At 37.6% G+C, this 15,759-nt stretch overlaps 1 protein-coding gene across 2 annotated transcripts in view; it reads right to left on the bottom strand.

The window, feature by feature from the left end:
• The window catches only part of HELLS (helicase, lymphoid specific), a 37,402-nt gene extending 22,040 nt beyond the window's left edge, over positions 1-15,362 (bottom strand). Inside the window, exons 1-6 of one of the 2 annotated variants that reach the window (XM_035025460.1) lie at positions 14,856-15,362; positions 14,331-14,452; positions 8,303-8,425; positions 5,017-5,073; positions 2,422-2,458; positions 2,272-2,336 (exon numbers count right to left, since the gene is read on the bottom strand). In XM_035025460.1, the coding sequence (XP_034881351.1) occupies positions 2,272-2,336; positions 2,422-2,458; positions 5,017-5,073; positions 8,303-8,425; positions 14,331-14,452; positions 14,856-14,886 (435 nt within the window). In that variant the 5' untranslated portion in view covers positions 14,887-15,362. The remainder of the gene's footprint in view (positions 1-2,271; positions 2,337-2,421; positions 2,459-5,016; positions 5,074-8,302; positions 8,426-14,330; positions 14,453-14,855) is intronic. The other variant, XM_035025451.1, reaches the window with a different exon arrangement.
• Positions 15,363-15,759: the final 397 nt, after the last annotated feature.

Below are 15,759 nucleotides of genomic sequence, written 5' to 3'. Positions count from 1 at the left end.
CTTAAGTCCAAATTCACACATGACAATAATTCTCTAGAACAGGGATTGGCAAATATAGCCTGTGGACCAACTCCAACTGGCAACCTATTTCTGTAAATAAAGTTTAACTAGAACAAAGTTGAGCCCTATTTGCTTAGTTTGTTTATGACTGCTCTCAGGCTACAATGGCCAACCAAGTTGTGTTGAGTAGTTGCCCACTAAATTACTCAAAGCCCAAAACTATCTGACCCTTTATAGAAAAGGTTTTCTAAACCCTCCTCTAGAGTCTAAGTTGTGGCTACTCCTCGTATTTAAGGATTCATTTCCAAATGTATTATAGTCCCAACTCTAGCCCACTTTAGGCTTCTGTGAATAGATATCTGATTTTGCAATCTTGAGCAAGAGGCAAAGACAAATTAAAAATAAAGAATAGAAGTGTTCTGATTCTGAAGTACCTACTAGATACTAAGGGTATGAAGACAAGCAATACCAAATGCTACTTGATGAGTTAGGAGAGTATTATATCAAATTATCTGAAAAAGTTATCATCAGGGCATAATCATTAAAGATAAAGTTAGGGTATGTTTCAGAGAATAGCATGTACAGAGGACAAAGGGGATGAAATGGTAGATACATTCAAGAAACTTCGAGTGTATCTTAAATTTAAGATACACAGAATGATAGGACATATCAGTTAAGAGGCTGAGAAAAACATATACACGCTTACATGTGTTGTCATATGTGTATGTAAAGTATTATGTAAGTATAGATATTCATACCCTAAGGCTGAAGGGATATAGGAAACTGACAGCAGAGTTGTCTTTTAAAATAAGTAAAAATAAATAAATACAATGACTAAGCCGAACCTTTTGGAAAACAATTTGTGAATGAATCAAAACAAACATAATACTATGAAGTACTGTTAAAAATTAAACCTTGTAACTAAACTCCTGACCCTGCTTACCTCTATAGCCTCATGCTTTACCACCTTTTCATTTATATATAAACTGGTATGTATTTTTAAGTTTTTTGAACTTGTCAGGAACTCTCCTGCCTCTGGACGTCTGGGATGTAGCCCTGCGTCAGGCTTCCTGCTCTATGGGAAGCCTGCTTCTCCCTCTCCCACTCCCCCTGCTTTGTGTTCTCTCTCTGTCAAATAAATAAAATCTTAAACAAAAACAAAAACAAAAAAACAAACTGCACGACTGGCTGAATTTCAATAAATCTAAATAATACTTAAATAATAGTGTTTCTCAAATTGTAGGCTATGTTCCATGATCAATTAAATGGGTCTTGACCATTATTTCATTTTTTTTAAAGACTGTATTTATTTATTTGACAGACAGTGAGTGAGCACAGTAGGGGAAGCAGCAAGCAGAGGAAGAGGGAGAAGCAGGCTCTCCGCCAAGCAGGGAATCCCATGCGGGGCTCGATCCCAGGACCCTGGGATCATGACCTGAGCCAAAGGCAGACGCTTAACGACTGAGCCACCCAGGTGCCCTGACCATTATTTTTAAATGAAAGAAAAAAAAGAAGGAAAATATCAGAGTGCACCCCTACTAAAGACAAGTATGTGAAATTTTGTATTTTATACTTAAAGAAGATCTCAAGAGTTTGAATTTCAGGTTAAAGAAAAATATAGTAGATAATAATGTAAGAATGTAACATTAAAATATGCCTAAGGGATATTTAAGGTTTGTCTAACTAAACATGCTTTTTAATTTCTATTTTATGAGGTAACAAGTGAGAATAGGTAAAAAAGGATCTGGTTTTAAAAATGACTATATGGGGGGGCACGTGGGTGGTTCAGTTAGTTAAGCATCTGCCTCTGGCTCAGGTCATGATCCCAGAGTCCTGGGATCGAACCCCGCATCCAGCTCCCTGCTCAGCGGGGAGTCTGCCTCTCCCTCCAGCTTGTGCTCTCGCACTATTTCTTAAATAATAAATAAAATCTTTAAAAAATAAATAAATAAATAAAATGACTATATGATTTCAGTTCCCTAAAGGTCCTCAATAAGGAATAAGAACAAAGTTCTGAAGATAAGGTTTTGAAGTTATGAGAAATTTCTGATAATAGTAATTTCCTTTTTATTATAATTATTTCTAATTAGGCCAAGCTCATGTTCCCTTAACGAGCAGAAAGACGGTGCCATTTTCTCCCCTGAAATAGTCCCTTAACAATCTGAAAAGCCAAATAAGTAACAGCAATCCATACAGCTAAAGCTGGTTCAAAATCCACAACAGGTTTTACTCAACAGTGAATCTTATGTGCCCTCCCCACTTTATTTTTACCTCTTTTGACATGACCTCTGAAATATTGTAGGATTCATCTTCTCTTCCTCTCTTCTTTCTCATAACTATTAAAAAAAAAAATTTTATTTTTAATAGCAATAAAAGCGAAAATATAAACATACTGTTCAAAAGTAGAACAAGGAAGTTTACCTGCATTCTCCTCACTTGCATCAATGGAATTTTTACCCTACAAAACAAGAATTTAGGATATTATTCTTCTAAGGACTTTATGGTGTTACATATTAAAAGACATTAAGTAAATGTTAAATGTTCCTTGCATTTGAGCCACATCTACAACTCTTTACTATTATTCTTACCAACATTTAACCTCTTTCTACCTTTCCCCACTAGAACTTGTTTATAACCATATTCCTTTTTCTTGATGACTCTACTTTCCTCAATTTTTTTCCATTTGATATAGTTCCAAATTAAACACAGAGGGCATTTTTATTTTGAAATTACCATGTACATTTTCTGTAACTGCAGGTTTATACTGAAGATATTCAATGGGCAGGATATTGAAGAACTACTCATTTTCAGTACATTTTTAAATTAAATACAAGTGAAAGCAGAAATAAAAGAGAATATGGATGTAAAAATATTAGTGAGGGGAAATACAGGAAAGGAAGAGATGTTAAAAAAAAAGTTTCAAAATGAGAGTTGGATAAGATCAAAAATAGGGAGACAATATGTGTAAGAAATCAAAATAACAAAGGTAAATTTTATTATTTTTTTAATATAAACCCCACACCATACATGGGGCTCAAACTCCCAACCTGAGATCAGAGTCACGTGCTCTACCAACTGACTGTATCAGCCACGTACCCCAAGAAGGTAAATTTTAAAGTTAAAAAGTTAGAGGATTAAAAATATAAATTACCAAAAGGGACTGGTGAGATGGAACAAACAGAACTTAATGGTTCACACCTTTAGAATACAGAGGGGGAGAAAAACCAAAACCCTGGTATAAAAAGTTAGCTGGGCAAAACTGAACAATACATTAAACCTACAGGTTGAAGAGTAGGGGGTAAATGATTAAACAAGTAAAATTATCTTATAAGTATATATTCTTCAAAAACCTAAAATAAGTCCCTGGAATTAATAACAGAGTCAAATATTATCAGTTTTCAGTAATTGTTTTTATTGTAAAATTATCTACTTGTACTTTAACATCACCACTAACCACACTAAGAATCAAGTGGACTTAAGGGCACCCTTACTGGCATTTTGATATTACCTAATAAAGTCAGGTTAATAAAGAAGTGTGAGGTCGGAAACTAACTCCAGCAATACTATTTATTGAATATATGACTTTCAGCAAGTTACACTCAATTCTCATTCTGTTCTATACGATAACTATGAATACTAGATCAGTGAACATTGAATCACTGCTTCTAGGAGAAATACAAGCTTAAGTTCCAGCAAGCCTCTGGTCACAATTTATCAACTGATCAAGACAACCCTGTTTTATATGTGTTGCTGTTTAAGGACATCTTATTTAATACATATGTTAACACTGAACTCAGAGCCAACAGCACTATAAACCATGCCTTAAGGAAGCTTAGCTCAAACACACATATTTCCTTCATAAGGCACCTCACAGCCTTCTTGCACTAGAAACACTAGATGGCACTTTAGCACAATATGGCCGAGGGCTACCATTTTAACAGCAAAATCAACAAAACCCACAAAAATGCAAAAATCATGACATTAAATCAACCATGAAAAGGACATTTGTTTACAGAGTAACAGCTTAAGTAAGGCAGAACACCACTTTGTTTAACCTTGGTTGGGAATGTGTAAGTTAGAGACTCAAATTTTTTGCCATTCTGCATAGCCACATGTCTGTGAGTGACCATGAAAACCCAAGTATTGATTCTGGAGTCACAAATTTTACAAGTAGGCTAACAGGCAAATATGGAATCTAGGAATAATGAGGATGGATCATACTTTATCTCTTTGCCTCAGCTTCTTTATATGTAAAATGGGGATAAGCACATTACCTAAGAGATGTTCTGAAATTAAAAAAAAAAATGTAGAGGCACCTGGCTAGCTCAGTCAGTCAGTGGAGCATGTGACTCTTGACCTCAGGGTCTTGAGTTCGAGCCCCATGCTGGGTATAGAGCTTACTTAAAAAAAATAAATAAATGTAAAGCTTAGAATACATGACACACAGTAAGTACTCTAAATGTTGCCCTCTCTTTTCACTAGTACAACTCTTGTTTATACAATTCCCAACAATATGGCATTAAACAGCTTCATGTTAAAACAAATTTATTCCAAACATCACATATAAAACTCAGGCTGTCCCTAAATGAATGATCTATTATCTGAAATGTTATTAGCAGATATACTTAATCTGCTCCAATTTTGGCTCCACTGCTGCAGCTATGCACAAGATACAAATTTAAATTATTATGGATCCACGTTGACATGATGAGGTTGGAGGCATTAAGGGGAAGGAATAATCATTATGAGCACCAAAAAAGCTGACCACTTATAAGAGTGAAATTTTGCCATTATGAAAAACAGAATTAAGAAACCAAAAGGGTTATACTTTAGCTTTCCTTCCATACCTAAAAATACTGAGAAACAGATTTTACATGTTTCTATGCAGCTTATAACAAAGATAGGTTTTCAAATAAAGGTTAAAATTAAGTAGATGATCTATAAAATTAAGACTACAGAAGAATTTCTTCAATATTTAAGGTAACATACAGGATTTTCTAGCTTACTATATACTACCTTAGTAACCTTTAAAGATTCCTTTTTTCTCTCCAATTTCTCTTTCTTCTTCTGTTCCTGTAAGATAATTTTTTCTTAGCATCACAAGTACAAAATGCAAAGTATAAAATACACATCTCAAATAACATGTGCACAATGAAGAACTATATAAAGATTTAAAAACAAGGGAGAACTTGCACTTCAAGCCTTTATGGAGCAACAGGGAACAGACTTACCCTCCTGCCTTACATCAGATAAATATATTAAACAGTGGTTTTCAGATAATATGCAGCAAAAGAGAGTGAACACTGACAAAGGGAAACAAATGAGATGAATCTTGATTGTGCAGTTTACTGCCTGAAGGCAATTTCCAAGTGCAAATAATGAAGGGACAATCTTATTAACAGCTCAACAGCCTCCCTGAATTGAAGAGACAAGAGTACAACACAGAGCAGCTAGCGTACCCAGGGCCAGGTACACAAAAAAAGCTCTCAAGATACACCGTCAAGACTTCAGGCTGAGTACTGATGAGTGACATGAGTATAAGAAAACCAAGGTCACTAGCAAATGGCAAGTGGAATAATCCCTGTGCTTACAGGGGATCAGAAACAGTTCATACCCATCAGGCAAAGTGACAAGAGTGCTCAGAAGAGGGGCTGAGTTACTACCAGACTAAAAGCTGTTCCATATGCACCCTAACAAAACTTTAAAAGACAGACAAAAAGGGATTCAAACCATTCCCAAAAGGTGGTTAAAAGATATATGCGTTGGGTGCCTCGGCAGCTCAAGTCAGTTAAGTGTCTGCCTTTGGCTCAGGTCATGATCCCAAGGTCCTGGGATCGAGTCCCACATCGGGCTCCCTGTTCAGTGGGGAGCCTGCTTCTCCCTCTCCCTCTGCCCTTCCTCCCTACTTGTGCACACTTGCTCTCTCTGTCAAATAAATAATAAAATCTTTAAAAAGATATATGCCTTATAATAACTCATTAAGTGTGATTGCTTTGCTTTCCTATATTTGTGTCTCATTTTACCATACAAAGGTTTATCAACAAAGGAAAAAATATTTAGCAAAAGCAAAATCTTGACTGATAACTGTGAAATGTGAATGATGGGGACACAGGGCATTACTGTAGCCTTGATATTTGCACAAATTTTTAAATTTTTGTATGTTCTAATGGGCAATAAATAAATTATATAGTATCTTATAGTAAGTACAATGGGAAGAACAGAACAAGGAAAAGGGGGTCTGGAGTGTGCAGGTGGTAAAGGTGTCAGACAGCAATTTCATTTAAAGTTGTTAGGGCAGGCTTCATCGGGAAAATGTTTAAGCCAGGGCTTGAAGGTGATGAAGTAAGCTATGCAGATATCTACGAGAAGATGGCTCCAGGCACAAAACAGCCAGTGCAAAGGCCCAAAGGCAGAAAACACACCTGGAATGAAGTCTGGAAAGGTAATAGGGTTAAAGGAGTAGGCTAGACTGCTTATAGTCTTGTGGACCATCATTAAGACTTTGGGTTTGTCGGAGCACCTGGGTGGCTCAGTTGGTTAAGCATCTGCCTTTGGCTCAGGTCTTGGATCCTGGGATAGAGTCCCACATCAGTCCCTGCTTAGCAGGGAGCCCAATTCTCTCTCTCCCTCTGCTCCTCTTTTCCCCCCTCATGATCTCTCTCAAATAAATAAAATCTTAAAAAAAAAAAAAATGATTTTGGTTTTGTCACATTCAATGTAAACTAGAAAACAGTGAAACATCATAGGGGTGGGAACACCTGGGCAGGAGAAAGGAAGCACTGAAGAAAAATAAATTCTTTTTTTTTTTTTAAGATTTTATTTATTTATTTGACAGAGACAGACACAGCGAGAGCAGGAATGTAAGCAGGGGGAGTGGGAGAGGGAGAAGCAGGCTTCCCGCAGAGCAGGGAGCCCGATGCAGGGCTTGATCCCAGGACCCTGGGATCATGACCTGAGCCGAAGGCAGACGCTTAACGACTGAGCCACCCAGGTGCCCCAAAAAATAAACTCTTTACTCAATAAAAATATCTTTCAAAAACAAAAGCAAATGAAGATTTTTCCAGAAATATAAAAGCTAAAAGAATATATCACCAAAAGAAAATGCAAATGAATCTATAATAACAGAAAGCAGATCAGTGACTATTTGGTGAGGAAGACAGGCAGTGAAGGATGGGAGAAAATTTAAAAAGGGGCAGGAATTCAGTCATAAAAAAGAACGGAACCTTGCCTTTTGAAACAATATGAATGGACCTGTGGGCATTATGCTAAGTGAAATGAGTCAGACTTAGACAAATACCATATATAACACAACACAACAAAACACCCCAAGCTCATAAATACAGAGAAAAGACTGATGATTGGTGGTGGTGGGAATGAGTAACAGGTCCAAAGGTACAAATATCCAGCTATAAAATAAGTCAGGGGTATGTACTATACAGCATGGTGACTATAGTTAGTAATACTCCCTTGCATATTTAAAAGTTGCTAAGAGAGTAAAGCTTAAAATTTCTTATTATAAGAAAAAATTTTTTAACTATGTATGGTAATAGATGTTAACTAGACTTACTGTGATCATTTCACAATATATACAAATATTGAATCATAACCTGAAACTAATATTATATGTCAATTATACCTCAACTTAAAAAAAAGGGGGGGGTACAATTTTTTGAGTTGATGGTTATGTTCATTATCTTGATTGTGGTGGCTTCATGGGTGTATACACATCAAAACATAAAATTGTACACTACATACATGTGTTCTGTATATATCAATTATATCTTAATAAAGCAATTTAAAAAAAAAGACTAAGCAACATAAAGTTCACAATTTCCAGCATCCAAAAAACTATCACTAGACCAGGATAAAAATCAGAAAAATAAACAGAGGTATATTCATACAGTGGAATGCTTCTCAGGAATAAAGAGAATGGCCCACTGAATAAACACAAGTGAATCTCAATATGCTGAGCTAAAGAGGCAAGACACAATAAAGTGCTTACCGCATGGTTCCATTTATATAATATTCTAGAAAAAGCAATACCAATCTATTGTGACAGAAAACAGAAATCAGTGATCTGGGGGCCAGGCATGGGGATCACTGAGACAAGAAAACTTCTTGGGGGTAATGGAAATGCTCTTGATCTTGATTGTGCTGGTCATTACACAGGTCTATACACTGGTCAAAACTCATCAAACAGTAAACTTAAAATGTGTGCAGCTTACTGCATGTGATTTTTATCTCAATAAAGTGACCGTTAAGCAATTTAAGCTACTAGTTATAATCAATTACATACACATACCTCTAGTTGTTGCTGTTCCATTTTAGTCAATAAAAATTTGGAGTAGATATTGCTTTTCTCAAGCAAATGTTGAAGTCTACGGTACCGAAGGTCCACAGACTCTCTATCCCACGACATGCGAGCCTACCCAAAAAGAAAATTTCCATGATTATTAAGTTTTCTGACCTTTGTGTGTGATGTTTTGCATTAAGACGTAAAAAAAAAAAAAATGGCTAAATGCTCTTTGAGTTTAATTTACTTCCTGTAATTAATGGGGAAAAAAAGATTTTTCTAGTATTAACTTTACTAACATTGGTTTATTTTCCAAACCAAAAACTAGAACAAATAGCTGAAAAAATAGGATTCCTGGGTTCAACATGCCATTTGGTATGATGCAGCTTGGATACCAAAATATCAAAATTTCAGACACCGGACACATTTACTGGCATCCACTGAACTGAGGGTCCATTTTTGAAACATATAAAATTAACATTAGAAAGTAATCATTTAATTCAAGTAGATTTAAAGTTTTAAACAATCAAATGATTTCAGAAAATTTTTACACACCAGTTTTATTTGAAAGAGCATTAGAATTAAAAAATAATTTAATTGGCTAGGAACGAGAACAACTATTCTTAGAATTATAAAACTATATTGTCCAGATGCCCGGCTGGCTCAGTTGGTAAAGCATGCAACTCTTGATCTCAGGGTTATGAGTTCAAGCCCCAGTTGAGCCTAGAGATTACTTTAGAAAACAAAAAACAAAATAAAACAAAAACTGCATTGTCAAAATATTTCAACATGCTTAATCTACTTATGATTTATTATAAGCTTCTTCCTCTCAGCATTGTGTCCCCTGAAGTTTTGCCCTTCTTTTTAGGCTTGTTTTATTCCTATTCTTAGCTCTATCTTTCACTTTTGTACACCTTCAAATTACAAGCCTGCTTTCTATATAACTTTTACACACCATTTATTCATTAAGTGATTTCTAAGTCTACAATAGGCTAGTGGCTGAGGAGGAATCCTCTTCCAGTTCACAATGACAAAGTAAAATATTTTGAAAAATACCAGAAGGCACAAGATGAAAAACAAAAGCAACAAATAAATAGTATAGTTCAGTGGTCCACAAATTTTTTCTGTAAAGGACCAAAGGGTAAACATTTAAATATTGAGCATATGGCTTATAAACACTCAATTCTGCCTTTTTGTACAAGAGCAGTAATAGACTATATTGAAACAAATGGGCAAGGCTATGTTCCAATAAAACTTTATTTACCTAAACAGGCACAATCCAGTTCATAATATGTCAACTCAGTATAATCTGAATTTTAAAACAAAAAAACCCACAACACACTGAGTGCGCTGAAGTGAATCAAGAGTTGAATTCACCTATCAAAGCCAAATACACGCAAACCTTACCAACCAGCAAGCAATTCTACTCCTGAGACAAAGTGTATGCATGAGGGTTCGCACACAGAGGCTGAGTTAGCATAACCTAATTAACTTTAATATTTAAATGTTTAATGTTTAAGGCTTGACCCCGTAATTCAGACACCACTGTATGTCTATTGGCTTGTATTTCCTAGATATTCTATCATCTCTCCAGCTTTTCATTCAAAATACATTTTTCTATTACAAAAGCAATGACAATACCTAAGAATAAATCCAATGGAAATACACATTTCAGAACAACTAAATATTTTTTAAAAACCCATAAAACAATCCTATCCATGCAGATAAACTGTTGACCTCTTACAAAACTATTTTCAATTCTTTTAAGACAGCGTTTCTTTTACCATTACCAATGTTACTGTGATTACCATAATCAATGAATGAAATAGATTATTATAAATTGAAAGATGAAATTACTTAGAATTTGAAAAAAAATTTTTTTCGTAAAGATTTTATTTTTAAGTAATCTCTACACCCAGCATGGGGCTCGAACTCACAAACCTGAGATCAAGTGTCGCATGCTCCACCTACTGAGCCAGCCAGGTGCCCCTGAAAAAATCCTTAACTTTAAAATTTGTTTTAAATTTCAGTTAAAATATTCTGGGCTTAATTTAGATATATCTGCTACCTTAAATCCTGTTCAGAATAATTTAGCACACATTTTTTAAGTAATTAAAGATTAAAGATAATATGTTACACTAATTTGTAAGTAATATAATTAGGAAACTAAATCACTTACTAACCTTTAACACCAACCTTCCGTATTTCAAAATAATTCTGTAATAAGCCTTATCTACCATTACTGTTTCTTAACAATTTTATTTGTTGTATTAAGGTAAATTGCAGCTCTGTCTGTGGAAAGCACTGAATGCCTGGCAGGAAGAATCTTTTGATAACTAGAATTAAAGAGTATGCCAATGGACACCAGTGGCATCAATTCCCCACTGTCTGCTTCATTATCTCTCCCAATACCAACACCAGATTTGGGAGTGGGGCGTGGAGTTACACTTCACTCCACAAAATATGAACTATTTTCCTTTTACCTAACACTTATCGCAACTCTTACCTTTCCCCTCCCCCACTATGTACACATTAATGCTACTCTTAAGTCTTCTAGACTAACAATGACTTCTTTCAAAAGGAAACGCAGGTGAAAAGCCAACGAAAATAACTGTAGCAAATCAATGTCAAAGCCATTCTCTACTTTACAAAGCTTGCAATCTCCTAAAGCAAAGTAAATGCTTCTCATTAAGAATCTTAAGCAAGTTCTTTTTTTTTTTTTTAAGATTTTATTTATTTATTTGAGAGAGAGAGAATGAGAGACAGAGAGCACGAGAGGGAAGAGGGCAAAGGGAGAAGCAGACCCCCTGCTGAGCAGGGAGCCCCATCCCGGGACTCCAGGATCATGACCCGATCCCGGGACTCCAGGATCATGACCCGAGCCGAAGGCAGTCGCTTAACCAACTGAGCCACCCAGGCGCCCCTTAAGCAAGCTCTTAAGTACTTCTAAATATATGCCCATAAATACTGTATTCTCCCAAAAGAAAAGGAATCTTTATTTTTGTACAATGAATTTTTTGGCCTCCAAAGACAAGTAGGGAGAGACTAATTCTTAGAATTTCCCCCATGGTCAAGTAAGGAACAACTTATAAGTGAAAAGTGTGAAAATTAATCAAATTGTTTCAATACCTATACATGAAAAAGCAATATAATAATAGACCATAATACTACTAGCTTTTTGGCAAATCACACCCTGGTTTTAGTGTAAGAAATGAAGAGAGCTATGCAATTTATTCATGGAAGGATTGAAAATGCTTAATTAAATTAAATTAAAAGCAATTAAAAATTGCTTTTTTGGGGCGCCCGGGTGGCTCAGTAGGTTAAGTGGCTGCCTTTGGCTTGGGTCATGATCCCAGGGTCCTGGGATCGAGCCTCACATCAGGCTCCTTGCTCAGCGGGGAGCCTGCTTCTCCCCTGCCTGCCATTCCCCCTGCTTGTGCTTGCTCCTCTCTCTGACAAAATAAATAAAATCTTAAAAAAAATTGCTATTTTAAGTTCTGTGATGAATAACTGCTAAAGAAAAGCTAGCTTTACCATACCTATCCCTCAACAATAACAATTCCAAAAAAATTTTGGACTGATTGCAAAACATTTGTTCAAAAGCTTAAATATTTAACTTAAAGTATGTCATTTTGATTCCTAGTTTAATCAGCAAATACTTATGGTACTATAAATTGTGAGATCTGGAATGTTGGAAATGTGGGCACCTGACAGGCTTAGTCAGTGGAACATGTGACTCTTGATCTCAGGGTTGTAAGTTCGAGCCCCACGTTGGGGGTGAAGATTACTTAAAAATAAAATCTTTTAAAGCTTCTTTTCTTTTTTTTTTTTTTTTTAAGATTTTATTTATTTATTTGACAGAGAGAGACACAGCTAGAAGAGGGAACACAAGCAGGGGGAGTGGGAGAGGGAGAAGCAGGCTTCCCGCCGAGCAGGGAGCCCGATGCGGGGCTCGATCCCAGGACCCTGGGACCATGACCTGAGCCGAAGGTAGACGCTTAATGACTGAGCCACCCAGGCGCCCCTAAAAATAAAATCTTTTAAAAGAAAAATGTGAAAATGTTTCATCCCTTGAATTAATGCATTCTGGAAATGTATTCTTATTGTACCTACAATCTTTCTTCAAATAGTACTTTCTTACCCAACAATCTTCAAGAGTCACAAAACTGAAGATATACTACTCAAAATGAAGGCTGATATCATTCTTACAACCTCTGAAGTTGATTCAATTCTGGACACTTGCCCCAGGATTCACCTTTTATAAATATCATCTGGTTATATGGCTAGTAAGTACATTTATTTTATTTATGTAATCTTATATATGCTATGTAATATATTATAAAATATTCTTTTTCCATAGTTTGAAATTCAATAAACAATTTACTGATTGCCTATTTGCTAGGTGCACAGCCAACAAAAAAGAAACAGTAAGTGACGTCCTCTCAATAAACAAAATGATAGCAAGCAAGTAATGATAATACTGTGAAATAAAGTACTACGAAAATTTATACAATGAGGAAAGATAAAAAGGTGGTTCATGGTCGACTTCCCAATTCTATTAAAATTTCTTAACATTACCGTAACTGATTATGGTCAACTACGGATGACAAATAACAAAACTAGTATTACTGGAGTGAAAGTACAGTATGGTGGTTAGAAAGTGTGAATTCTGGAATCACATGGCCTACTTTACAATCTTGGCTGTATCACTTAAAGCTGTGGAATTCCCTCCTCCCCGCACATTCTCTACATGTCTCAGTTTTCTCATCTGTAAAATGAAGTGAAAACAACCTACTTCACAGAATGCTTTAATAAAAATAATAGTTTAGACTAGTAATTAAACTAGTAAGTTTAAAAGTTATAATGAAAAGCAGTATCTACTTTATAGTCTTGTTGAGGATCCAATTAGTAAATACATGTACAACATTCACAACAGTGTTCATGTGGTGTTAACAGTGCTAGCAAAAGAATCATTTCTGTTGATATAAAATAGCAGGGAACCAACTGATTCACTAATTGTCTTTGAGGTGCATTATTTCCCAATTTAAGTAGTTTTGTAATTGCATGGAGTTCATTAAATATTAATGTTTTTTCCTTAGGTATAGGGTTAAGGACAAGAACGCTGAAGACAGCCAGAGTTCAAATTCAGGTTCATTGGTGTGTGACCCAACTGCCCCAGTTTCCTCATATGTAAATGGAGAGACACCAAAAGTACCTACAGCATCAGAATATTGGGAGTGCTAAATAAATTATTACAAGAAAATCACTTAGTAGGCAGCACATAAGTGCTAGTGGCTATCACTCCTTTTCTTGCACACGCAATAATGAAGCAGCAACATGGGGCTTTATTAATGGGAGTGAAATACACTTAATTACTGAATTTTCAGAGGCCTGGGTGGCTCAGTCGTTAAGCGTCTGCCTTCGGCTCAGGTCATGATCCCAGGGTCCTGGGATCGAGCCCCGCATCGGGCTCCCTGCTCCGCGGGAAGCCTGCTTCTCCCTCTCCCACTCCCCCTGCTTGTGTTCCCTCTTCTAGCTGTGTCTCTCTCGGTCAAATAAAATCTTAAAAACAAAAACAAAAACTGAATTTTCAAGTGGTTAAAAACTGCTTTCAGTAATCTACAAAATATATACTCTGTAAAAGAAAACCACTTATCACTGAAAAAGTACACCCCATTTTTATCTAAACAATCTTACTTAGCACTAGTCGAAGAAATCAAAAGGAAAACAGAAAACAAGTTTATCACTTGGGTGGTCAATGGCGCTAAAATATCTAAGAAATTCTCTACCGATTTTGGAAGAATTAATCTAGCTGAAGAAGCAACTTGAAATACTCTCAGACCAAGACTACATCTCACAGAAGCATCATCCAAAGCACGAGCAAAGGTGCCTCAAAGATAGCGCGAGCAACCATGCAAATAGATAAATAACAAAGCCCATTTTAAAGATTATGAAAAAAGCAGACCGAAGAACAAACCAAAGCTCCGAGGAAGCCTACTACTGGCTTCAGCGACAAGGAACTTGATTCCTAAATTACCTTTTCGATCATCTTCCGCTCCCTCTCAAGTCCAGCAGCCTCAAGCTGTTCTTCCTCCTCCAGCATGGCTTGGGTAATCACGGCAGGCTCCGGTTGTTCAACCATTTCTGGAGTCAGGGACCCTAAGAGGGGAGAAAGTTTTTAAACTGCAGTTTTTAAAAATTACCACTCAACTCCCACATTCAACAGTCTTACCGGATGCATTTGAGGCAAAAGCTGAAGACCCACGGGGACGCCAGCGTCAGCCCTCTGAAGATATCCTGGGTCTCCACAATGTCAACAAGTGGCCAGGACCCCAGCTGACCAGTCGGGATGCTCGCGAAAATGCAGCCCCCCGTGTAAATCTCCCATATCGTGCACTTACGTGCAATTCCGGGTGCCCCCCACAGCTTCTTGCCCTCCTTTCCTCAGTCTCTGCCCCGAGTCACCTCTACCCACCAATCTCGGCTGCAGCCTCCATGCTGTCCCCCTCCCCCCGGCCCGGACACCGCCGCCGGCGCCCGGAGGAAGGGTCTCCTCACTCACCGCCGCTGCTCGCGGACCGCTGCGCGGGCATGGCTGGACACACACTCCGGAACCCTGTCCTCGGCTCTCAGCGACTGCAACGCCGCGCGCCGAAGTCTCACAGCCGCTGCCTGCCCGGCCTCCTCACTAAATCCCCAGCCAAGGAAAAACGCGCGCTTCTACTTCGCGGGAAAAGCCGTCATCTCGCGATACTTCGTGCTCCCCGCCCCGCCCCCGAAGCGCGGAGGCGCGAGATTTGGCGCAATTTAGTTTTCATTAGAACCCACCCGGGCGACGGTGAGCTATTACCTAGATGTCTGTCTTGGGAAGACGGGGTTCTGCCGCAGAAGTTAGCTTTTAACTAGCTCTGTAACACTGGACGAGTGAGTCTGCCCACTGTGGAGGGCCCAATTTCTTCACGTATTGGATGATGGTTCGGAACTACACAATACTTCAGTAGCGCTCTTACTTGCAAGGCACCTTAACACACTGGCTGATACGATTAAATCCTGCCAACCAATGATCCTTTAGGCAGGAAATAATGTATGAGTATTCAGGTGAGGATGTCAGTGACAAATACTGCCAATCTCACTCACCATCCTTAGTGCACAGTGCACATTTTGGGTGAAAACTCCCCAAAATGACCCAGGAGAGAGCTCTGTTGTGTGTGAAATGGGGGAGAAAAATAGGAAAGTAAGATTATGGCAGAGTTCGGGACGCCTGGGTGGCTCAGTCGGTTAAGCGTCTGCCTTCGGCTCAGGTCACGATCCCGGAGTCCTGGGATCGAGTCCCGCATTGGGCTCCCTGCTCCGCGGGGAGCCTGCTTCTCCCTCTGCCTCTGTCTCTCATGAATAAATAAATAAAATCTTTAAAAAAAAAAAAAAAAGAATTCAGATTATGGCAGAGTTCAAGAAAGGTGTTTCAG

The sequence above is a fragment of the Mirounga leonina genome, unplaced genomic scaffold (assembly GCF_011800145.1).
Source record: "Mirounga leonina isolate KUSES-001 unplaced genomic scaffold, KU_Mleo_1.0 Mir_114, whole genome shotgun sequence".
Lineage (NCBI taxonomy): Eukaryota > Metazoa > Chordata > Mammalia > Carnivora > Phocidae > Mirounga > Mirounga leonina.
Note: the sequence above shows the minus strand (reverse complement) of the source record. Positions and strands in the feature narration are given on the sequence as shown.